Below are 24558 nucleotides of genomic sequence, written 5' to 3'. Positions count from 1 at the left end.
AAAGTGAAAAATGTAAAGGGGTCTGAATACTTTCCAGACCCACTGTATTTAGGATCTCTGAGGACCTGAATTGATGCATCTGACTTATGCCTCTGCTGTTACTCTCAACAATAAAGAACAGCTGTTGTAGTGAATTCTGTGTAGGACATGGTCATTATCCTAAATCAATGTATGTCAGGATATGTATCATATCGTGGCCTCTGTGATATGTATCATATCATGGGGTTGTGGGAAATACCCAGCTGTAGTGTTTGGTGGTGGGGGGTGTTAATGGTTATTATTCTTCTTTATAGGTCTGCAGTTACTGAATATACACATTATACATTGTAACTTATCTTATTAAATTATCCTAGTATTGTCAACTAAATGTTTGCCTTCAGTAATCATTGACATCATTTACACATTTCTAATTCTTGTTCAGCTGATGTGTTGTGCACTTCTTAAAACAGCTGTCTAGGCTGCCTATGTAATCGGTATTAGGTCAAAGAAAGTCTCCAGGAAACTTCATGGAAATTATCAGAAAATAAAAGAAGTATTAAATGAGTCACCGTTATGATCTTATGAGGAACTCACAAAGCCTACCCATAAAAAAAAACTGAGCACCTCCAACTGTTCTGAACGGTCTTCCCTTGTAATGGAGTTTTTCTTCAAACGTAGTGTGACTGATTGATTTCCAAAGTGCTTATCCTCAAACAACTACAAAGTATGCAAACAGTCTTTATTTAATAACTTGCCAAAAGCAATGTGTAAAAAAAAAAAAAAACACAATCAGTGACACACAAACGGTCACTTAGTCCAGGTTTTTAAACAGAACGGAACAATGTACAAGTGCAGGTAATGAAGCTTTTGTAATGGTTTACATAACGCTGTTACATAAATTAGTAAGTATGTACATTAGTGACAGTCACAGCCTTTCCTCACAGTGCTTAGAGTTACACTCAAAACAGATTCCTCCTCACCTTTCATGATTCTTTCTTTCTTATCGTTTGTTTTTTTTTAATCTCTGCAGATATTTTTGAAGGTGGAGGTCTTATTGTTTCTAATTATAAAACAAAGGGTTAAATCATAAAGCAGGCCTCTGACAGAATCATATCTTTAACAGTCATTATATATATATGTAAAAAAAAGAGATGACATCAGATAAAAGAGAGCTTATATCTGGGAACAAGAGAAAAACCAAATCACACACACATAACAAATAAAGCATCCTGTTTAAATAATCCTCTTTTAAATCTTCACTCAGGGGAACCTGACAGAGGTCCAAACCCACTCTTGGACTGCACCCCGGTCTGATGAGAGCAGATGTTACTTTTTAACATTTCCTCTCTCCTCGTCGTACAGTCATGATGTTCCCAGCCGCCTCTCTCTGGACCTGCGGGCTTGGAGCCGCCTGATTGGCATCTTGATTGGCTGCTTGTTGAACTTTTCCATTATTTCTCTGATTCGGGACAGGTTGGTGCGGCCGATGAAGAAGTCGCACTTGGTGGCGCCCATCTCGTAGCCCACTTCGCACTTCTTGGTGGTGACGCTGTAGCCCTCGGCCCTGGCGGTGACTCGGTACTCCCCGGGGTTTAGCAGGCGCCAGTAATCACCATCAGCAGCTTCAAAAACAGCACACAAACACAAGATTTTTGCACTCAGGTTTGTGGTTCGCTATTACTGTTGAGTAAGATGTTGAAAGCCAAATATAAACCTCTGCTACACAGCAAAGAACTCATCAAACTTTCAACAGCATTTTGAATTTCAAGTCCATTTGAAGTCTATTTTTTAATAGATGTACTGCAATGTGGAGTGCTTTTGGGCTGAATGTTTGCATGGAAGATGCTTTAGACATAACGTTGAGTTGAGAGGAGCTAGCTTAATTGCAGTAACCTTTTAAGTACCTGCCCTAGACCAAAACATTTTCAATAAAAAAGGTGGCCATTTGTGATTTGTTCACCCCATTTAGCCTTATTTATCAAAATTAATTGCACCAAGGCTATAGAGATAGAAGCTACTAACAATACTTAGGGTATAGCTTCATGAGATGCTCCACTTTCTCATTTTAGCGCAACAGATTGGCTTCTTTTCAGATATAACTTTTCAAAATAAGACATCTAACCAAAATTACAACTACAATCTGATAAGATTTTGAATTTATTCTTGTAAAAATCCGTCTTCAATCTTGTGAAATGATGACATTAATCTTGAAATCTTAGATTTTTCCCGTCTCCACCGTGGCCCCAACACTCCGTCGTTAATATGGACCTTGTTTCCCTCAGGGGTTTATGTAAAGGGGTGCTTCCAAACTTAAAGTTAAAGGTAAATCAAAACAAGCTCCGCTGCAGCAGCACTATGCAAATGTTGTCCTAGAAAGCTAATTTTAAACAGCTTACAAAGCAGCAGATGCCACAAACGTTTTTTATCTAAAGCCTAAAATTAAAGTTGAAATGTTCTTTTTGTTCTACTTTTTGGGAGGAAGGTGTTCACTGTTCCTGCTTGGACTTTTAAAAATAGCTCTGCTTTGTCATGTCGGATTTTCTGCCTGTGTGAGACCTGAGAACACTTGCTGTGTTGTGCTGTGTTTGACTCACTTTAACAGAGCGGATTACTTCTGGTCATCCGAACGCCAACCTGACACGACACCTGACACGTTTGAACTTCCACTGAGACTACAGAAATATGATGGATGGTCTCTTGTTGTTGTTTAGTCTTTCGTAACAGTTACACCAGGGCCAGGTTGTTCAGAAGTAAGAAGCTCTCTTATTGGACCAAATCTTGACAACGGGTAGTTCAGAAAGAATGGATACGATCAGGTGATCCGATGTACATTTTTATCCAGATAAAACTTTCAGTTTGTGTTGTTCACATCTTTGAGTACTACTACTTTGACCACAGGGGGGGCGACAAAAACAAAACAAAACAAGTATAAAATGATTCACAGGAGCTTTAAATATTTAATTTCAAACAACTGTCAGTATCTTTATTTGTGTTTGGATTTTGGCGCCTCCTGTTGTACGCTGTCCCATTAGAGCACTGCTAATCTAGATTTGGTAATCTTAGAAAATCTGTATTTGGAAAACTTTGATCCAATCCAAGTATTCTTTGAAAAAACAGGATAAAAGTGAGCTGGTTCACCTGATCCTGGATAGGGAAAAAGTGGATTTTCTTTCTTATCCAAATTAAACCTGGCCCAGGCCATCTGTTCCTCTGTTATGCTGAAAAGCAGAAGGGATTCTAATTGTTTCCTAAAGTTATTCAGTATGCAGCTGATGAATGCTCTGTCTGGCAAACACCTTTCTGGTAACAACGCATCCCGGCTGTTGTCCCCGTTTCCAAGACCAGAGAACAAATACTTAAAAAAATGTCTGTCTGTGGAGGTTTCAGCAGCCCAAAAGACAATTCAAAACAGCTGAAAATAAAAAAAATAAAAACATTTAAATCTCTGCAGACTGCTCCTGAGAACAGTAAGGTATCCAAGAAGAAGCAGTGACTTCTACTAAGTTCCAGGAATAATATCGGCTAATGTCCTCTTTGGACATTTGATTTCACGCTCTGAGAACAGAACTACTTTGGTTCTGAAGATTGCATTTTTCAGGCATCTGCAGCGATTACCTCGAGGACGCATGATCAGTAGGCAAATTCAGAGCAGACACCGTCTGTGACTGTGATCTGAGTCAGACTCTTAACCTGCAGCGCTGCTAAAAATCACCAGCTGCTTTTGTTTAGGCCTACTTATTCCAGCTTACTCTGGAATACTGAAACACTGTAAAAGTGAGACACTTCTGAGGATTCATCTGAATTATGGAGACGGTTGAGTCAGTGGTGCACTGAACTAACCTCTAAAGCTGTGTTTTACAAAATTACTCACAAAACTTCAGAGATGAAGGAAAAATGTCCACATGAAACTAACACCATGACAGATCTTTGTGTCCAGACAAATTACAACAAACAAATAATGTGTAAGAGTCAAGTGAAGTCTACCTGTGCAAACATCATGGCTGATTCCCTCCACAGCGATGGTGGCATTAGCAATCGGGCGCCCTTGCAGGTCCCGCACCACACCTTTGATCCCGCGATGCACCTGCACATAAAAAGCACATCTGACTTAACCACGAGTGAATTCTGCCCCCCAAAAAAACCTCCGATTATGAATTCAACACAACATATATATTAAATGAAGTGATGATATGATGTATAATGTATAAGCTTCGGTTTAACAGCAGAGTTAAGCCCGTTTTTTTTTTGTTTTTTTTATCTCTCTCCTCCTCATCCATTGTCAATATTTTAACAAACGCTGTATCCCAACACGGGGGCGGATCCTCTGAAGTCCGTCACTAGAGAGAATATAACATAAGCAGATGACAAGCTTGTCGTATTTCAAAAAGTTTTCTCAAAGTACGGGAGGAGAATGCAGACTTATTCTGCGGGAATCTGGAGGACAGGATCCTTGTGCACTGGTCAGTAAATTATTTAAAGACTCAAGCTAAATACATCAACTCATCATTTAATAATACTTTTACAACTTACATCATCTCTTACTTACACATACAAAATGATTTATTATAGAGGTTTAAAACGGGGATTTCTTGGTGATCTCAGATTATGGATGATTAAGGAGGTACTCTTGCAGCTAGTTGTTCACCATGTGTTGAAGAGAAACATCACAATTGATTCACCGATTTGCCAAATTGTATCTCAAATAGATGCCTGCAATGTGAAGATAAATATTTGAGTTTACAAATAAACAACGGCACCTGAATGCATCGTTAGTTCTTCTTTCTGTAGGTTAACACTTTTCCCATCTGCTCGCAGGGTGCTGCTAAAGCACAAAAATACAACAGTGCAAAAACTAATATTCAAATATGGACTGCCATATTCCTAAAATAACTCCTAAATGATAACATAGCATGTGTTTAGGTGATAGTTGTGTGTTTGTGTGAGCTGCAGGGGCTGCCTCTCCTCTGTACACTACCTGCTCCATGAAGACGAGCAGAGACTCGCGATTGTTCTCCCACTCCTCTGGCAGCTCGCTCTCGTGAGGGAATTTGTCACAGCCCACATACATCGACAGCTCAAAGCAGTTGGTGTGCAAATAGCTGAAATCATTCAAACCTGCAAAGAAAGAGAACGTCATCTGTAGGCAGTATTTAGGTGAAGTCAGAATTGATGTTTTTTTTTGTCAGCCAGAGTTTTTGGAGATTTGACAGTCTGGCTTTCTTTGAATTCTTACATGATGCTTGGAGCTTAATCTTACAGGCTTTGAAACAGCCAAAAGGGATTCAGGCCTGAATATGCAGATGTGCTCATGTGTGTTAAACAAAGCGACAGCTCGAAGGCTCAGGGTGGAGCAGGCGAATCCTGCAGGACACAGTGTTAGGATATGTGAGAAAACACACAGGGAAGCTTTTGGACCCTTACTGCCAGCCGCTGTGTGCCAGGACGCCCCGTTGATGGTGCCGTCCTCTTTGGCAAAATCTTCAGTGTGGCAGACCCTTCTGTTAGCATCAGTCATCAGGCGGTGGGTGGAGGCGTAGGAGAAGGCCAGCCAGCGGAAGACGTGGTCGTCCGGGGTAGGGGTGGGCTCCCTGGTGACCCCTTGGGAGCGGGTTTTGTCGTACGGGAAGGTCACCACCAGCTCCCCGCCCTGGAGGTTGCCACCCAGCACAAAGGGCATCTTCTCCATCCACGCAATCAGAGCGCGTGTCTCCACGGCAACCTGCAGTGAGGACACAGGAGAGGCGAGCATAATGTGATTTGTGCAATCATCTCAGCGCTGTGATTGCTAAATTAACTCCCTCGTGCTGGAAATAATTTCCCTGCGATGTGCTCTCAAGAGGGAGTGAAAAGGGGGCTGCTAACACATTCCTGCACTGTAAACTCATTTCATGAATATCTTTTCATAAAAAAGGGGACACAATTTCATCAGGAGTGTTTGCCTGTTTAAAAATCAAGACGTGAATAAACTGGCTCTGCTGTTTGGGCTTAGATAATTAAAGCAGCCCTCCTCTCTCTCAGCTCTGATTGGACCGGTCGGCGAGGCAAGTGGGTACGCTTTTCACAGCCTCCAGAGCACAGATGGGGATCCCGGCTCTGCAGCTGCAGCAGCTATTCCGGAGGATCTGTGTGACTCACACGTTGCCCTCGGTAACGTCAAACCACTCGTGAGGACGAGCTTTAAATAGATGGCCGGGTGTATTTTTGCTCACGACAGCTTCGTCACAAATAGCTAATGAATGCGTTTACGCTTCTCCCAAAATAGACAGCGCTGATATGCCAATGTGGGGGATCTTCACCTAGGGTTTGTCTGTTAAGTTTGAAGAGCTGCAGAACAAGGACATGGAGTTCTAAATTGTCACTAATGAGAACTGAATGGCAAACACACAGTTGCAGGAAATGTGAGAAGACATTTTATGCTGCATCTTAAATTAGCCTCCATCTGGACTTTAATGTATCAGTAAGGTTAAATAACATGTTCAAAACTCTGAGAATATGCAGCCTACAGAACTTGAGCAAAAATACAACAAGCATCTGAATGTTGCAGTAATTTCCCTGTAGGAATGCTTGAATTAGCACTTTTAATGCATTTTAATACGACTCAGACCAACCGAAGCGTTTTTGGACTGGTACCATTCCGGGATGGGCACATGGTGGTTCAACATTTTACGGGGGATCCACTTCTTGGCCTCGGCCTCCCACAGTATTGAGTTGAGATCGGGGAAGTTATGGTGAATGTCTATGCCATCGTTGCTCCATCGACCCAGAGACCAGCCACTGAGCTCTGAACCCTGTGAACAAGGACAAGAAAAAAAAAGGAGCACAATGTGGAGGTAACTCAGGGGAAAGGGTTGTTGTTAGTGTCAACAATAGTTCAATGATTCAACAATGAGCCATTCAGAGTAGTTGAATTGACTTGATTGGATGTGTGTAGCTGTCATCAGTAGCAGTTCTAGGTCTATGACAGGTGCAGTGAAAACAGGGAATCCATAACAACACTTAAAAAATCAATGCAGACCAGCTGATCCCAAAGCCTATCAGTCCACATACACACAGCAACCAATCGGAGTGTTGTTGACCATTTAAATGTCTGTCATCAACGGTCATCAGGAGTGGAGATAAGAGGTATTATTATCATGATGGGCCGATTGCAGGATTGCAGCGGCCTCTGATAACATCAGAGGCCGCTGCAATCAGCTGGAAAACCAAGAAACACTCAGAAGACACACAGATTGGCAGAAAAAGGTCAACAATGGAGACAAAAACACACACGTATAAAGTGCTTTTTAGGTAAATCAGAAGCTTGATTGAAAAAGGTGAAAGTAGGGTTTTGAATTTGTGTGGGGGAGTTAGTTTCAGAGGCAGGGTGCTGCTATAGAGAATGCTCCTTCCCCCAGGTTCGGTGCTTGGTTCTGAGTTGTGGAGACAAGAGGTCGGTGTTGGAAGAACGGACGCTACAGGTGAGTGCAGCAGAGGAGGTCATGAAGTTTCATTTAGCTTTGCTTAATACATCAGACATTGTAAAAATAATAATGAGAATTTGAATGTTTAAAGCTCCTGTGAGTTCCTTTCTGTTTGTGTTGGATTTTGGCGCCCCCTGTGGACACGGTGCGATAATTGACCACTTTGCTGATCCTGTCCTGCACATGTGTAATTAGTTGTGTTTTCGGACAGAAATATCTCATCATGGGGCGCTGGTTGCGCAGTGGTTGGTGTACGCTAGGTTCGAGTCCGACCAGTGGCTCCTTTCCCGCACGTCGTACCCCACTCTCTCTCTCTCCCCTTGATTTCCGACTCTATCCACTATCCTATCTCTCCAATAAAAAGGCACAAAACGCCCAAAAATAAATCTTTAAAAAAATCCCATCATACTTTGTTTTAAATGTGCAACTCACAATAAATCTTGGTAATGGGAAATAAAAGGCTGTTTCTGTAACGTGCTGTTAATCACTTGTCCGACACCTACCTCATGGCAGAGGTGACAGGTATAAAATAACTGTGTAGAAATAATTCATCTTCATGCTGATGCTCTCACTTGTCTTTGTAGGTCATATTAACGCATCACTATTCATTTCGTCTGTTTCATTACCAGCTAATAATCTGGTAACGGCTTTAAGCTCAAAAAAATGGGCTTTCTGCAGCGCCTTGACAGGCCTTGCTGGGTTGAAAAGGCTCATCTTTTTTTTTTTTTTTTTTTTAGCTGTGTGTGTTCATGCAAATTTCAGACAAGCTGACATGGAAATTAGTTGTTAGGGGCACTATTAGCTTTTGTGAAACAAAGCGTTACAGCATGTACAGTGCACTCACACATTCGGGCACCAAAGGACATGATGTCATGTAGCTTTTAACCTGCTTTACTTGTCTTTCTCTATTTGTGTCTCATTAATATTGTGCCTTTAATCTTGCAGGCCTGCAGCTGATTAAAGCCCATGCACAGACCATGTGTGTCAGTGGTGTTTTACTGAAGAAGAAGCTGTCCACATCCACTTCTGTTTACTTGCATAGGACATATAAACCAATTTTGCAACATACACCTACACCATATGGATGGTATATGAGCAGAAGCCCTGCCAGGCAGATATTTGTGCCTTTTCCAACAGAGGCCGAGCGCGCACTATGAGGTCACTAATGCAGACCTACCGCTTCAAAGGCTTTCTCGTACCCATCGGGGTTGACAGATGGCAAAAGATGGATCCTGGTTTCCTCCACCAGGTGACGGATCCGCTGGTTGCCGGACAGATACTCCAGGCACATGAACTGCATCAGCAGGAGGAGAAGCTCTCGCCCCAGCACCTCGTTACCATGGGAACCCGCTGTGTAACGAAACTCCGGTTCACCTGGTCAGCAGGTTCACAGATAGGGAGAAATGGGGAGAAGATAGAGGGGGATTAAATATGCACTCCAACTCCACGGAGGGGGATGGGGGGGATTTATAGGAGCACAGTGTGACATCTCTGATGATATTACTGCACATTAAATTGATCAATCACATCCCGTTAAATATACTCACCAAGTTCATGCTCTCCCGGGTTGTCGGATATCTCTATAGCGTACAGCTTGAGGCCACTGTGGCTCTTTCCTATGTTATAGATGCGGGTGATGTTGGGACACATTTCATTGACCACCTTCATCAGCTGTGGAAGGTCAGTAAAGAAAAAGAATGATTCAATGGCCCAACAAAAATATGAAGAATCATCGTGTAAACTTTGGGAAGATGATGAGCTTGGCATACTTTAGCAAAGTAAAAGTTTCAGTAACTTCAGCACGTACACTAAATTAAAGCCAAGAACACACTCTGTTCCCTCAAGAGGCTATTATCTATACTAATGAGGAATTAATTTGTGAATTATAGGTTTAAAGTCAGCAAGAAAATAATCAAACTCTTCCTGTGATATATCAGAGACTGAGTAGGAGACAAATGGACTTGAGCTTGTGTAGCGCTTTTCTAGTCTTCTGACTACTCAAAGCGTTTTTACAACGCAGGTAACAACTACCCATCGACACACTGATGGCCGAGGTTGCTATGTAACGTGATGAGTAGTAACAAATTCACACACCGCCGACGAAGCAACGGGAGACACTTGGGGTGAAGTGTCTTACCAAAGGACACATCGGACATGTGGTTGCAGGAGCTGGGGATCGAACCCCCAACAATGGTTTAGAAATGACCGACTCTACCAACTGAACCACAGCCGAGCCCCAAGTATCCTTATTCAAAGCAGATCCTCTGAATAGTACATGAGTATCAACTAGATATATGAGTATTAGATTGATTGTACGGTGATTAGTTCATTGATGATTTGAAATCATAATTTTAATTCCTGCAGTCATTTCTGAAATTGATTATTGATTCCACTTATTTCTAATCATCAGTTGGATATATTTCTGGGTGAAAGATACTTGATACAATGATTCTTATAAGTTCTACTGTTGCTTATTATTATATTGATAAGACAAAGAATCCAAAAAACACATGAATTATTTTAAACTGTGCTTTTGAATCTGTAAAATCTGAGAACTTGTAGCCTCAGAATAGTACCAAATAATCTCCATTTGACTGTTCAATTCAAAAACAGAATCCTGTTGAGTGCTGCGTCATGGACCATATTCAAAAACTAGCCATCACTGAAAGACACCAGCAAAGGTTATAATGAAGACAGGCTCGTGGAAGAGTTGATTAAAATAGCAACAACTGTCCAAAAGAAGGTGCAGCTGGGAAAGGACTAACAAGCTGTTGAGTTAAGCGACTGCTTTAAGGTCAGTTTAGTTTTTCGTCAAGCTGCTGCAGAAATCATTAACCAACCACGAGTGATGGAGCTTTAATGAAGCCCGGGGTTATATTTACAAGGATCAATGTCGCATATTTGTTCTTAAAGGTAATGTTTTTACACACATTATTATCACTTAGGAGTGTTCAATTTCTTAAGTTCATCCTAAAGAAACGTCTGCTTGTACACAACTAACTCTGTACTTAACATAATCCTTCAGAGCGCTGTAGGCGTCTAGGCCCGGGATGTGCAAGGGTAATCGAAGGTAATATGCCATCTTTGAAAAATGTGGATAATGTTCTCTCTTTGCACCTCCTTTATAATGTCTGAATGCGTTGTACGATCAGTTGTGATCTCAGGAAAGGAGAGTCCTTAAGCGATGTAAGACATTTATTTCTCACTTCTCTCACGGGGCATGTACTTTATTTGATAAGCTTCAATGGGCTATTTCAAAATATGAGGTTCGGGCACAGCCTTGTTTAAACTGTTGTGGATGAGGAGGGGGTTGCACCATGTACCTGCTTGTAGAAAAGAAATGTCAAGCATGAAAGCGCTTTTAAAAATAGTCCTTCCTTTCTTTGTGAAGGTCTATTGAGACTGCACACCCTGCTTGACACACATTAGCTTAAACCCTAAACCCCTGCAGACAGAAAGTAATGTAAAGTCTATTTAATTCACTCTGACAGTCTTTTTTTTTTTCCAGGCTGTTTCGCCAGAGAAGAAGAAGCTTTTTGTTTTTTAACAGTGAGCCATACGTTCGGAGCATTCATTGGCATTGTGGGTCATAACAGCAGTTTGAGACACCTGTAGGCAACATGTTTGGAACAGGAGGAGCTGCTGCGTTATAGAAGATTACCATGCACAGCACCGAGCCCTCAGTCACAGTGTTAGCCGTGACAAATACAGCTGTCCTCCTGCTCACTACAAAACAGGCTACTGCTCATGACAACTATATGAATAAGTAATGCCACGACCCAGGAGATGCTTAATGCATTTTCATGTGGCTGGCATCGCTTGCTTCATTTGTTTCTGTTGCACACTTTGTTCTTGCAGAGGACACAACTCGTCTGCTGTTGGCTCACAGTTAAAGAGAGATGTTTTATTGCTCCATGCTCTGGTGTCTATGTTGAATAAGAAATAAGAGCCAAGGTTTCAGTACGTGGGATGATACCTGCTGTTTTCAGTTGTCAGCTGTGACTCACCTGCCTCATTTCCTTGTAGCTGTGGTGTCGGAAGTCCAGCTTGTCTGTGGTTATGACTTCATTACGCCTGTGGTAGTAGTTATTTGGATCTAAGGGGGTCAAAAAATATAGTTATTAATATTAAGAGATTTAAGGAAGGCCAAATGCATCTCTGTTTAAAACTGGTCGCAACACAAAAAATGTTTTTCAGATAAAATAGAGTTCTTTTTTATGTAAAGAGAAAACAATGCTACATCGAGGCTGCATCTTGAGGGTGATTTGCTTCAGGTATTTGTGAGACACTGAATCCAGTTGAAGTCACAGGTCTGTTACTCTGATGGCTTATCATTGACAAAAGCATGGCACATCAGTTTGTAAGATACATGATGGGACAGAATTTTTCAACTAGGATGTGAGGTTTTTGAATTTTACTGCGATAATGAATTTCTTCAAGTAGAAAAGCGAGAATGTCCAAAGGGATCCTTTGGCCCGCTAAGAGCAAAAGGGGACAAAGTCGGGAGTCGATGGAATGATTTCAAGTTGACAGATGAATGATTTTAACTTTGGTGGATCGTTTCCCATTGCTTACCCAACGTTTGCGATTATACTGCATTGCATTGGGGCAAACAGGGGTTTCATTTTTTCCTTGTTATTTTATCCAACATTTGCTGGGTCAACACAAGGTTAATATCTGTCTGAACAAGGCTTTTATACTGATCTGATATTTCTACTCCTCTGTTGAATTATTTATGTGTCTGCAGCACTGTCCATACAAACCCGTCACCTGGCATAGGACAGCCAAGGATCTCCACTCTCATACAGATGTTGCCGATGGTGAACCAGGAGTTCGGGTTGACTCGAATGTATCGGGCGACCACGGGCACCGGGAAGATGTTCCGGACTGGGATCTCCTTCTCTCTGTTTCCTATGAAGATCTACTGAGGCAAAGACACCAGACCAGATGGTGAATAAACGGCAACATTTTTTTTGTAGCAAAGACTTAAAACTGATTGTAGCCAAAAAGCAACAATATGTAACTTTTCCAAATTCTAATAGTAGAACAAATTGCTGATTATAAAGAGATGGATGAAGCTTAGAAGAGAAAAGCATACAGTTACCGTGCAAGAAGCAGGACTAGATTAAAAAGTAAGTATTTAATTTTATACTTTGGCGAGAGCTTCACAGAACAGTAGGTTGCAAGTCTGAAGCCCAGCTGGTTATAATGCTGTTAGACGTGTAAGAGTTTGCAAACACCGGGCTGTAGATGCTAGCAAAGTAATACTTGTGGAAAATCCAGTATATTACTGTATGTCAACAAAGCACCTTGTCGAGGAGGAGGCGTAACAGCACTATGTATGTTTTACGACAGCGCAGTTGCACTCAGAGTCCTTCGATAGGCACCGAAGCACGCCAATCCAACTTCCTATATATTGTTGCTTTAATAATGTAATTTTTCTTGAGGAAAAACATTATTAAACATTTCTTAACCAGTTTACAGATCATGTGAGCATTTTGTTACCACACCCCAAAGCACATCCTGCTTTATCCTAACTTTTGCTCTAAAGGGAAACAAAGTAAAATAAAATTAAACATCATTGTGTAAAGAGAGAGACCTTAAGAGTTGATGGATTGAGACCATAAACTCGTTAGGAACATTTTTACTTTGATAAAGATAAATTGAGAAGTAGGGTCATTTCCTCATGAATGTTTGTGCAACCCCTGCATTCGCCCCCTGCTGGCCATTTGAAAAGAGGCAGGATTAGGGCACCAGTACATTGACTTCATCCCTAACACATTAAACCTCTTTCAGAGGGTTTCCACCTCCTATAAACAGTCTATGGCAAGAATTCCAATTGTCATCCATTAAACTGGACCAAATCTTAAAACTAAACCAAAATTAAAAAAGGCCTCATGTTTTCAGGAAAGAACGCACAGTGAACGTTACAAGCATATTTTGAATTAGAGTAAAAAAACAGTTGACATATAAACAGAACAGTTAAAAACAAATTATCCAAACAACCCTTTAACAAACATTCGTGCCCCTGCAGAATGTCACTAAACCTTTCTACCTCTGGGAATTTATTGTAAATTCTAACGCCCACGGTTATGGTTCCTCTCTGCACCTTTTGGCATTTTGAAAGACAAACAGCACGGTTTGGCATTTGGCATGAAAGGTGGGCGAGTGGGTGAGCGGGAAGCTTGTAGCAGAGACTAAATTACTGAAGGGGTATTAGCTCCCACATCGATGACATCACGAGCAGAGGAGGAGTATGGTTACGCCTATATTATATTAGGAAGCTATGGGGACATGATTATCCAACAAATATCTATTTAATCTGATCTGCCACTGTCATCTATGAGAGGATTCTTATTATTTTTAGTATCCTGAAGCTGAATTCATTGATGCAGCTTTAGCTTATTGTCAAGGCATTGCTGTATTTGGTTTCTGTCTATTCAATTAAATCAAGAGCCAGAAGTTAAAAAGAGACGCAGCTCCGACAATGAAAATTAGTTTCCCATCTGCTTGAGGATCATCACTATTTACTCTTGCCTTTCAGCTCATTAAGCTTGGAAATAAGATGAGATTTAAATCACTCTCTGCAATTACTCTCGAGCAGGAATTCATTTTTCCATCAGGTTCCTGTGAAGCCTCCTAAAGGCTTCTGCCAAAGTGTGTTTACATAAAGAATGGATGATAGTTCTTGAGCTCGAAAGGTTTTAAAGTGCTCACATAAGTACCTTCTTTGTAGATATGTAATTAGAAAGTTGATTTAAATGTCGCCGTAGTTACTCACCAAGTCTTCTGAGCCATTCTTCAGTGTAATCCAAGTGTGACTGTCGTTGCTCACCATCACCTTGTACGAGGTCACCCAATCACTCCTGAAAAACGTAGGAAAATCAGGTCACGAGAGGGAGAAAAGTAAATTTCCTCTCAGGCTGGATTTAATGCAAATGTGGCTCTGAGGGGACTGTGAGGGAGTCCCCCAGCACACAGCCAGACGGGTTCATTCTCGCAGGGTGAAAGTCTGTTTCAAAATAGAAAAATGGAGGTCAGAGAATTTAATACAAACTCGTCACTTGAGCCTTTTATTAATGCATTTTTTTTTTATTTGAGCAAAAGTTAACTTGGACAGGAAATAAACTTTCTTGCTCTTTCGCAGAGAATTAGAAAGATGAGCAGACTGATCCCACGTTCATGTCTTCATGATAAATATGGATCAACATGGATTTAGCTGAGCAAAAATAATAGACATTAAGAGAAGCAACATGCCGGTCCATGTCTACCTTACACATACTACAGCACAATTGAAACTTGCTTGATCACATTGAATTGAATATCTGCTATGGTTGTTTATTCAACCTGAAATCCATTGTGTGCGGTAATAATGTGCCTTTAAAAATCTTACAATGCATTTCTAAACTCTAATCACATTAATAACTACCATTAATAACACCTATAGATAGAATACTAAGGGTTTTAGCAACCTGGGGAATTCAATTATGCCATATAAACTAAATAAAAGGGCAGTTTCATTGTCTGAAAGTTAATAGTCAACTGAATAAACCAAATACTATAGAAGTCTCATGACATAAGAGCTCTGGGGCTAATTACATTTCCATGCTTCTACTAAACCGGTCCCTGGGGGCTTGAGCCATTCCCAGCTGACATTGGATGTCTTAAGAAAAACACCAACTATAACCAACTCAGACTGTTCCTGCTTTGAGGTAACTTAACCACAGTGCCACCCATAAGTATATTCAAATGCAAAACCAATAATGGGATTTTGACAAAAATTGCAGACTTCATTTCCACTGTAAGAGTTTCCAAAAACGAAGTTGCAACTGTCTATTAAGTCATTTTGAGTAAAGAATGAGTGAAATATAAATAGAAAAATCCAACCTTTTAAAAGTACAGCATGGTCCTGTAAAAATAAAAACCAAATGTGAAGTAAATAAAAGTTGAAGTTTATGGGCTTAAACTTTGAAACACCCTGATCCTGTCCTTAACTTAACGAAGAGGTGAATAACCAAAAATAAAAAGGTCTGCCTTCGAAGATGACTTAATGGGCCATTGTTTCTCACTGTGTGCAGTATGTAGGTTGGCAGAGACTCCCAGGCCTGGATGAAGACATCAGTGCTGAGCTGAACCAGCCAGTTAAGAATTCCCAGTTCTGTTAATTAAAGCTCTGTTATAGACAGAAGCCCCTGAGCTGGCACCACAGACGGTTACATGCCCTGCAGAGCTAATTGTGGAGAAATGTCTGTCTCAGGCATCGGTGTTTTCTGCACCCTCAGATCGTACCGACCGTGAAGAAAAAAAAAATTACAAACACAGCCTGGTAAAGAAATTCCCCATGCTCTCTTTGTACAGCACGAAGCAGTTTCCACACGTCTGTGGCACCCTTTCCAATTAAGAAGTGCAAAGGCCAAGTTGTCAAATACGATTCTAAAGTAAAGTCAGGGTATGTAGATGCTGAGGAAAAAATGTGAACACAAGTAGTTTTATTCTTTCCATTAAAAGGACCATAACTACTATACTATACTATACTATATAACTACTTTTGATCCAAGTTTATAACTTCACTGACTCATTAATGTTCGTTAAACAAATGGCAGGTGCTTAATTAGACCAAGACTTTAGCTACTCTCTAAGATGGCATACTTTGTAAGTTACAAAGAGTTTGAATGTATAATTTCAGCTTGTTTGGTCTAACTCTAGGTTGTGATAGACATATTTTAGTTTGGGTAAAAAAAAACTACTTCAATATATAATTCAAAGTATGGTATCTGAGGAAAAAAAACCCCACTGTCTTAAGAATGGTACATGACCCAATGGTTTCCGTCACATACTCTAAAGCTAACCAATCGTCCCCAAACTGGACAAAAATGAAAACCAGTGATTTTAAGTGTAGAGTACCAACACATAAAAAATGTGCTTTGCTACAGTTACAAATGATACTATATATGCTTCACCTCAATAAAAGTAGTCAAATAATCATGGATTTGTAGGCAGGGTCTAAATACAGTGTCAACATTTAAAAAATATATCTGCATACTTACAAAAGACCTGGCACTGATGTTTTGATGAGCTGAGGCAGTGGGAGGTGAGATTATACCTGAGGCTTTGTATTTGGAATTTAAGATAAGTTGCCATGGAGACCTTATCCTACTGTAATTTACACCATAAAAAGCTCAGGGCCTGCTAGCATAACACCATTGCATGACTCATCCATTATATTTGTCAGTAAACACAGTAATTATGATATAAGAGATTAAAGGTGTACAGTTTAACATATAATCACTACTTTTTATAGTAACCACCATTTTTCCCATTTTATCTAAGAAATGCTTTTCAGTTACTAAAAGACCCTGATAGACAAATAAAACAACATGAAAGAAATACAAAATGAACTGCACAATGACACGTTTAAAAAAGGTGAGTCTTAAGTAGTGATTTGAATGCGAGTGGGTCGGTGCAGTCTTGACTTTGTGTGGGGAGTGAGTTCTGGAGGAAGGGGGTGGCTATGGAGAAGGCTCTGCAACCCCAGGTTCAGTGCTTGGTTCTGTGAGGTGGAGACAAGAGGTTGGTGTCGGAGGAACGGAGGTTGCGGGAAGGAGTGTGACAGTGGTGAAGTGCAGTAAGGTAGGAGGGGGCCTGGTGGTTGAGGGCTTTGTGAGTGAGCAGCAGGATTTTGAATTGAATACAGTAAGGGACAGGGTTATGTAGATTTTGAAGCACAGGGGTGATGTGTTCAGGGCAGTGGGTGTGAGTGAGCAGGCGTGCCGCAAAGTTCTGACTATATTGGGAGTTTATTGAGGACCATGGATGATGTGTGGTAAAGGATGCTACTGCAGTAGTCGAGTCTGGATGTGAGAAAGGCACGAATTAAGTGTTTCAGCGACAGAGAATGGGAGTAGTGGGCGGAGGAGGGCTATGTTTTTAAAGTGGAAGAAGTCGGTTCTAGTGAGCTGGGTGACTTGTTGAGCAAACGAAAGATTGCAGTCAAATATGATTGTGGATATGATGGGAGGGAGATAGAGTCAAGTTGTCTATTGTAAGGCTGAACTGCAAGAAATTGGTTTGCATCCATATTTATATTATTTTAGGTACAGTTTGTTAGTGTCGAGCGAGTTTCAGTGGTGATAGAATTGATGGTTATGTAGAGCTAATGTCAGTGGCATAGCAGTGGAAACTGAGGCCATTAACTTGAGGGGACCAAGCACCGAACCTTGGGGGGTGCCTTGAGACTGAGGAGCTATAGAGGAGGTTCAGTTATTGATGTTAAAGTCCAGAAAAATCTTTCCCCAGTTTTCTTTCTTTCTTTATTCTTACAATGTAGTGATCAATCAAACTTCTGAAAACAATAAACAAAAATAAACCTTTAATCCCCAAACTGAAAACAGAAAAGAGCAAGCTCAGGTCAAGGTTGAGATCCATGTGGATGGAATTTAAAACCTTGTTTTGTATATATTTGAGAAGTCAAATTTCCCAGATGGGTTTAAAGAAAAATCCAGTCATTAATATTGCTGGAACAATCATAAGCGCTTGTGTACTTGTGCCATAACTGAATAGATTTTCTTTTTCTTTGTTTGGTTTTTAGATAGTTACAGAGCGACATGGCTTTATCATAAAGCAATGGAATTTGTCAAAACAAAACAAAAATTCTTGGACTATCTTCTCGTTTAAGACTTTAATCTTTCCATGAAAGTTCAATGTGGTGGAAAGAAGAGCGTCAGTCAAAATCATTTTTACACATTTTCCTCATTTTATGTCTTTGTTGTTGCAAATCCTTTTGTAATGAGGACTGTCGGTCATATATTTAGTTAAAAAAAAAGGTTTGTACAATGCTGCATGTAATCCCTTGACCAATTTCTTCACAAAATTCAATTTTAAAATCTTTGCCAAAAGATATTAATTCACATCCATGTGTTCTGTATTAAGTTAAAGGTGTGAGATGTTTCCTTTAATGTTCAGTAAAAGTTACTGTCATGTCCAGCTCTGTGTCTTAGGTTATGTTTTAATTTCTACTTTTCCTCATTTCAGATCCTTCACTTCCTGCCCTCATGTGTTTCCCACCTGTGTGATTGTCTGCCCCGCCCTGATTGTTCCCAGCTGCATCTCGTTGTCTTCCCCCTCACCTTAGTATTTAGTCTGTGGCTTCCCTTCCTTCTGTGCCAGTTCGTGTTTGACCTCTGTGTGAAGGGTACAAGCCTTTGTTTCTCTTGGATCACTCTTTTGGATTCTGTCTGCTTGTAAGAAGTAAAGACTGTTTTTTTTCCCCTAACCAAAGACTGTGTTTTGAGTCGTGCTTTTGAGTTCAATTACCTGTGGTTTTGTGACAGTTACTGTCTCAACCAACATTTTTTTAAACTTAGAAAATGGGCACAAAAAAATCAATCCTTTTCCAGTGTGCTTGACCTGAAAAAAGAATCCTCATCCTCACCCAGCTGCATTCACTCTGTGCGTGTGTGCAGGGTTCATACTCACGACCAGAGGGAGCTCCTGCCTTGAGTGACGACCCCTGTGAACTTTGTCAGCCTCCTGGCATCCACCTCAAACCACTGCAGTGGGTCATCTCTCCCAGCGCACCAGGCCCCGTCATAGAGGTCGTCTTCATAAAGGCCAGCCTGCAGGCCACAAAACAGTCGTATGGAGCGGCATTTTTACTCCTGATGTCTAAGTAGAAACACTAACAAACTGTCCATGTTTGGTGCAAAACACTCAAATCAGCTTTTTGTTAAAGCTTACATACTGTTAGATGTTGACAGAGGAGAAGAGGAGGCTCAGATGTTTCTATTTAATCCCCTGAAAATCTAAGTTTGCACTCTTATAAATATAAAAAATATGTATGTCAGCGTTTGTTCGTTCAACAGCTGAAAATGTAGAATCATAGTACATTAATTCTATGCTGCATTAAACCTGTGGCAGCTGGCTCCGTTAGCTTGAAGCTAATCTGTGTGAACTGTCATATGCTGAGAGGACACACTGTACATCTTTTTCATCCAAACGTAAACATTAGAGTATGACGACACACTGCACTGTACATACTGATTCAACAGTCACTCTGCCTTAATGTGTATCTTTAGAGTGTATTTGAAGGACAACACTTGTGCTTGACATTGACCGGCTCATTATCTAGAGATCTAAAACCACATTAACATAATCTCACTTCAAAGATAAGTTAAAGGCACATTATGTAAATAAGGATTGGACTTGGGGTGAAATCATTGTAGAGTTTCTGTACATCCATTAGGGGCACAAAATGATGTACGACTGAGTGTGTACTACTTTGGTTGTAAATTCAAAACCATAGTGTGTTTCTTAAAGCACACAGATGGATTTTTTTAGTGGTTTGGTGCAGAATGGGGCTTTCAGAAAGGCATTAAGTGAATGCAAATTAATCAACTATGCTATAGACCATATATGAAAATGGATGACACAACAGCTCCTCAAAAGTGAAGTCTAAACATTTGGAGCACTCCCCTACTGAACACAGTTTAAGTCATTAACTTTGCCTCGTCCATGTTAACAGATCGGACATGGGTCAAACTATAAAAATCCTCTAAATGCTCCCAACCATAAGAAATTGCCACAGATGACGTACTCCTTGAGCTATGAATGCAAAACAAAAAAAACACGTCTAGGTTAACTACTGAATGTTTTGTGAGATGTAGAACAACAACAACTTCTGCCAAGGAGGGTCTGTTCTATGTCTGCTTTGACAGTCAGTAAGTAGAAGATCTCAAAAACATGTTTTCAGATTCCAATGAAATACGAGGCCACGAAACAAGAGATTACTTTTTGGTGCCAATCAGCATCCAGGTGCAGATGAAGCACCTTTTAATGAATTGCTCAGTGAATGAAAGAAAATTGGCACTCAAGACTCATAATTGAATATATGTGTTTTGCTGCAGGACAGGGATATGTTTTATAATTTTGTACATTCTGTTGCATTTTTACAATGAGGGGATGTGACCTTCATTAATCCCTGTTTTCTTTCAACTCTCATGATCAAAAGAAAGACAAAATTATCACAGAACAGTTGGTGTCTGGAATCTAAAGAAACTGTAGCAGCTACAAAAGTGGAAATTAACCAAGCTGACTGGGCAACACGCCTGATACAACAGGCAACATCTGTTTTCTATGTGTCTCTACTGACATACAGATAATTGTTCTCCAGATTGGACGTTATCTTTTTTTCCCCCTCTATGATCCCTGACACACACTCACACACACAACCAAACAACAAATCCTTTGTTTTGCTTGTTTCCTGTAACACAATACCTCGCCGTCTTGAGAGAATTAAGAGCATGTGTGTGTTTCATTAATTGTGCAGTTGGAGTCAGAGCAGTTCACCCCCTCAAAAGATGAGGATGAAGCTGCGGACCGTATGCAGGCTAATAACCTCAAAGAACAGCTTGCACTAACAGGAAATAGCTCTTCTAACAGATGCCAATCCTTTTTATTAGGTTTGGGGATGTGCCCCTTGTTTGATGGAGACACTTTTACTTTCTCTAATGTGTTACCTTAAGGGTGTTAAGTTGAAGCCAAGTGGCAATTTTTAGGGTTGAAAAATGAAACCAATGTGAAAGTGAAAACAAAAAATGCAGTTCCTCTATTGTTCACTTTTAGTTGGCAGCAAAAGGCAAGGAATCCCCATAAGGTCCAATATTAAAATGCTCCTTTTTACAGCAGAAATAAACCTGTTTCCAACCTCGTACAAAAGATGGTTTTGGTCTCAATGGCAAATTTCTTTATACATATAAACTGTATGGGGCTGAATTCTCTTCATAGCTTGTTCATTTTGATTTCATAAGGAGTTAAGCATACATTTTCATAAAATCTGTTGTAGTTGAGTTGACTGACAGGAGGGCCTTTGTAGCCATTTACCAGGAAACATAAGGTCGGCTTCAATTAAAGTTCTTTGCCCGTTTTTTTATTGATCAAAAGTTAGTGAGAGATAGCATTTCCAATATGGCGACTGTCATCATTGGGCTTCATATAACATTTTCAGAATACCAATGGGTGACGTCAATGTGACCATATCCATGTTGTCAATGTCTGAATCAGGGAAATCATGTGATCTTTGTTGACTTATCTGGGCAGGCGTCTTTCCATAGAACTTAAATATGTCCTTATACTGATCCTGAAATCAAAAGATGCTATGTTTCCATCAATCTTCTATTGCATTGCTCCTTTTTTGGAAACACATGACTCCAAAGCGTCAAAAGAAAGGTCAGATTGCCCAGGATATAATGCAAGCCCAAACATTTCTGGTAAGCGTTCCCAAGCTACGCCAACACTTTACTTTACATACCTGAATGTTAAGACGACCTCTGTGTGCGCCGAGGCCATAGCGTTTCGTGGTTGAAGCGTGAAGCTGGAAGTCATCAATCTTCAAAGTCTCCAGTCCCATGGGAGGGCATTCTAGGCAACGAGAATGATGAATTAGCTTGTGATGGTGATGTTATGAATCATGTGTTGTACTGCTTACTGCACAATATGGCTCCTGAGTCAGGGAGCATGCATTTGCTAATAGCTGGACTCAAAAGTAATGAGCACTTCAGACTTTGCACCGTGAGCTCAAACGTGTGAAGCAGTCCAGGCAGCGTCTGCATTTTTTTGTTTGTTACCAAGGTGATCTAGTAATAGGTGATCTATAAATCAAACCTAATAAATCAAAACAATGTAAAATGTCTAAATCATAGTAGAATGTGGCTGTTATTTGCACCAAAACGAAACAACAATGAAGGAATTTGTTTCTTTGAAAGCGTCTTTTTCACAGCTGATTTCTTCACCTGCTGTTACCACCTTACACTTTGATCTTTGAAAGCAGACAACTGAATTAAAATGAGCTTCAGTGCATGAACAACCCATTTTGTCATATCCTGTCAAACCTGGCTTCATAAGGAACTTCTATAAATTCAATTAAATCCAACAGCATGCTAGTGGCAGTGATGACTAAACTGTTACGAGTTTCATAATGTGTCAAACTTCATAGGTGATTAATGAGTTTACACTATGAGCGCTTCTGTTTTGTTATTTTGGCACAGCCATCTAACTTCGCCCTGAATGTATGATTAAATTATTGAAATGACTAGAACAACATTATCAAAAGGGAGAAAAAGAGACATTTCAAAATGCTGTCAAACATATTCAAAGGTATCAATAGATGGCTGTATAATTTCATTCAAATAATAGACAAGATTTTTGAACTGTTAACCAATAATGAAGACTTAATTTGTTTTTTTTGTTACATTATGAATCCAAATAGTGTCACACTAGTTAACCCATGGTTTGTTCACTAGTATCTTTGTTCTCATATTGCAGATAACTTACATTTAATATATGCATGCCCTCTGAACGCTGATACAATAAAGTGCATTCTAGACTTGAAGATTATGCTGCAAGTCCAACTAACAGATACTCAAAGAGAAAACAATGGAGTAATCAAAGAAAATTATTTGATCCTTGACAACATTCAAGGATTCCTCAAGTTTCCTCAGAACACCAAAAAGTCAATAAAAGTTTTAACCTGAGCTGTAGATGTCCTGACTTTTAGTCTGTGCAGGTAAAGTTTCCAAATATTGGATCCTAGTTTCCCTTCATGCAACCTAATGACATCATTTTTTTTTAAGCCACCCTGCCTTTTAAAGACTCCGTGTTATTTGTTTGTTATGCTAATATTCTGTTCTTGAAGTCTCCAAACCTAAGTGAATTAACTCTGATGACATCACTATGACCTCATTTGGATGAATCTCTTCTCAGACCGGTTGCTACTCGATACATAGCACTCCCAAAGATGAGTCAAGTGACTGGAAATCTGTGACATATGAAAGTAGTGGAGCTAGTGCACAGATGCACAGTTCTGTATGTGTTAATGGGGGGAGCTGTGATGCAGAGAGCAGTGTGTGACCTTGATCTCTCGCTGTGGGCATGTGTTACAGTATGGCTCCATGTTAAGTTATGCAGACATGATGTGGTGTGAATCAAACTTATCTAAATGTTTTCTGTGATAGGAGCAGAGTACTTCTGCAGCAGAGTAATTCTGTAAAAAAATATTACAATGTGTTTTTTTCATCTTGCAGTACTAAGTTAACCCTTTTGCTTATTTACCTTTTTAAAAAAAAAAATCTATTATGAAAGCACTTCTGGGACCCATTAATGGATATACTAATACACTATAAACAGAATCTGCATCACGTGTTCCTATTATATAAAACATTTATAAATAAGTACAAATTACCGTTAAGTTGCTTTCTAGATGAAGGTTATAATCAATATTTAATGAAACCTTTTCAAACTGAATTTCTAACTGATATTTGATGATCCTCAGTATGAATTGAATTGAGATTTATACCATGCAGGTTTCCCCCAACGCCAAACCAGAGGACGAGTTATCTATATGCGTAAGTGCCTTTATAGCTCCTCTGCTGTGCTGATGATGGCAATTAACAGCACTCAATATGACTAATCGTCTTGTAATTAACTCCTTGAGCATGCCAGTTATTCAACTACACCCACCAAGGCCACAGAAAGTGTCTGGCAGCCATGCTCAGGGCGCTCTGCTTTCACTCTGGAAAAACACAGTCTTAAAAAGAGAAAGCTGCACATAACTTTAACATGTTTTTTTTTTTTTTTTTATTTGCAGCTGAAGGGAGCGCAGACGATTTGAACAAATGCCCATCTTTAAGTGATTGCAGAAAAATGAGAATGTTTTCACCACATAGCAATCTGTGCAAGATTGGCTCCTCGTTCACATTAGTGTATCAATAAATAACTGAACGGACCAATCACAGTCCATATGTGTATTCTTCATGCCTTACAGCCTTTTGGGTCAGTTTTAGCTATTTGCCGACTACCTTGCTCACAATGATGGAAATTTAGAGCAAGATTTTCCAACAAGGCCTCTGTCTGCAGCATATGCTGCACATGTCGCTGTCTTATAGCCAACTGCCTTCACAACTGAATACCCAGAAAAGAAACAAGCACAGGAAATACAGCAAAATTTGTTTTTTAAAGGATATAAACGTGAAGTTGGACATCAAGTTCTGCAGTTCAGTTTATATTTGATCCGTAAAGGAAGCTGGCTTCACATTGAATAAGTGTTCCAGCTGCCTTAAATCTCTGG

At 40.1% G+C, this 24558-nt stretch overlaps 1 protein-coding gene across 1 annotated transcript in view; it reads right to left on the bottom strand.

The window, feature by feature from the left end:
• Positions 1-701: 701 nt before the first annotated feature.
• cpxm2 (carboxypeptidase X (M14 family), member 2) overlaps positions 702-24558 on the bottom strand; it is a 32265-nt gene continuing 8408 nt past the window's right edge. Inside the window, exons 4-15 of the mRNA XM_061028354.1 lie at positions 21745-21854; positions 18915-19054; positions 14221-14305; positions 12210-12360; positions 11447-11535; positions 8987-9110; positions 8617-8813; positions 6588-6767; positions 5401-5698; positions 4955-5094; positions 3964-4063; positions 702-1601 (exon numbers count right to left, since the gene is read on the bottom strand). Of these exons, the coding sequence (XP_060884337.1) occupies positions 1342-1601; positions 3964-4063; positions 4955-5094; positions 5401-5698; positions 6588-6767; positions 8617-8813; positions 8987-9110; positions 11447-11535; positions 12210-12360; positions 14221-14305; positions 18915-19054; positions 21745-21854 (1874 nt within the window). The 3' untranslated portion in view covers positions 702-1341. The remainder of the gene's footprint in view (positions 1602-3963; positions 4064-4954; positions 5095-5400; positions 5699-6587; positions 6768-8616; positions 8814-8986; positions 9111-11446; positions 11536-12209; positions 12361-14220; positions 14306-18914; positions 19055-21744; positions 21855-24558) is intronic.

The sequence above is a fragment of the Labrus mixtus genome, chromosome 21 (assembly GCF_963584025.1).
Source record: "Labrus mixtus chromosome 21, fLabMix1.1, whole genome shotgun sequence".
Lineage (NCBI taxonomy): Eukaryota > Metazoa > Chordata > Actinopteri > Labriformes > Labridae > Labrus > Labrus mixtus.
The sequence above is the reverse complement of the archived record's forward strand: the minus strand, read 5'-3'. Positions and strand labels throughout refer to the sequence as shown.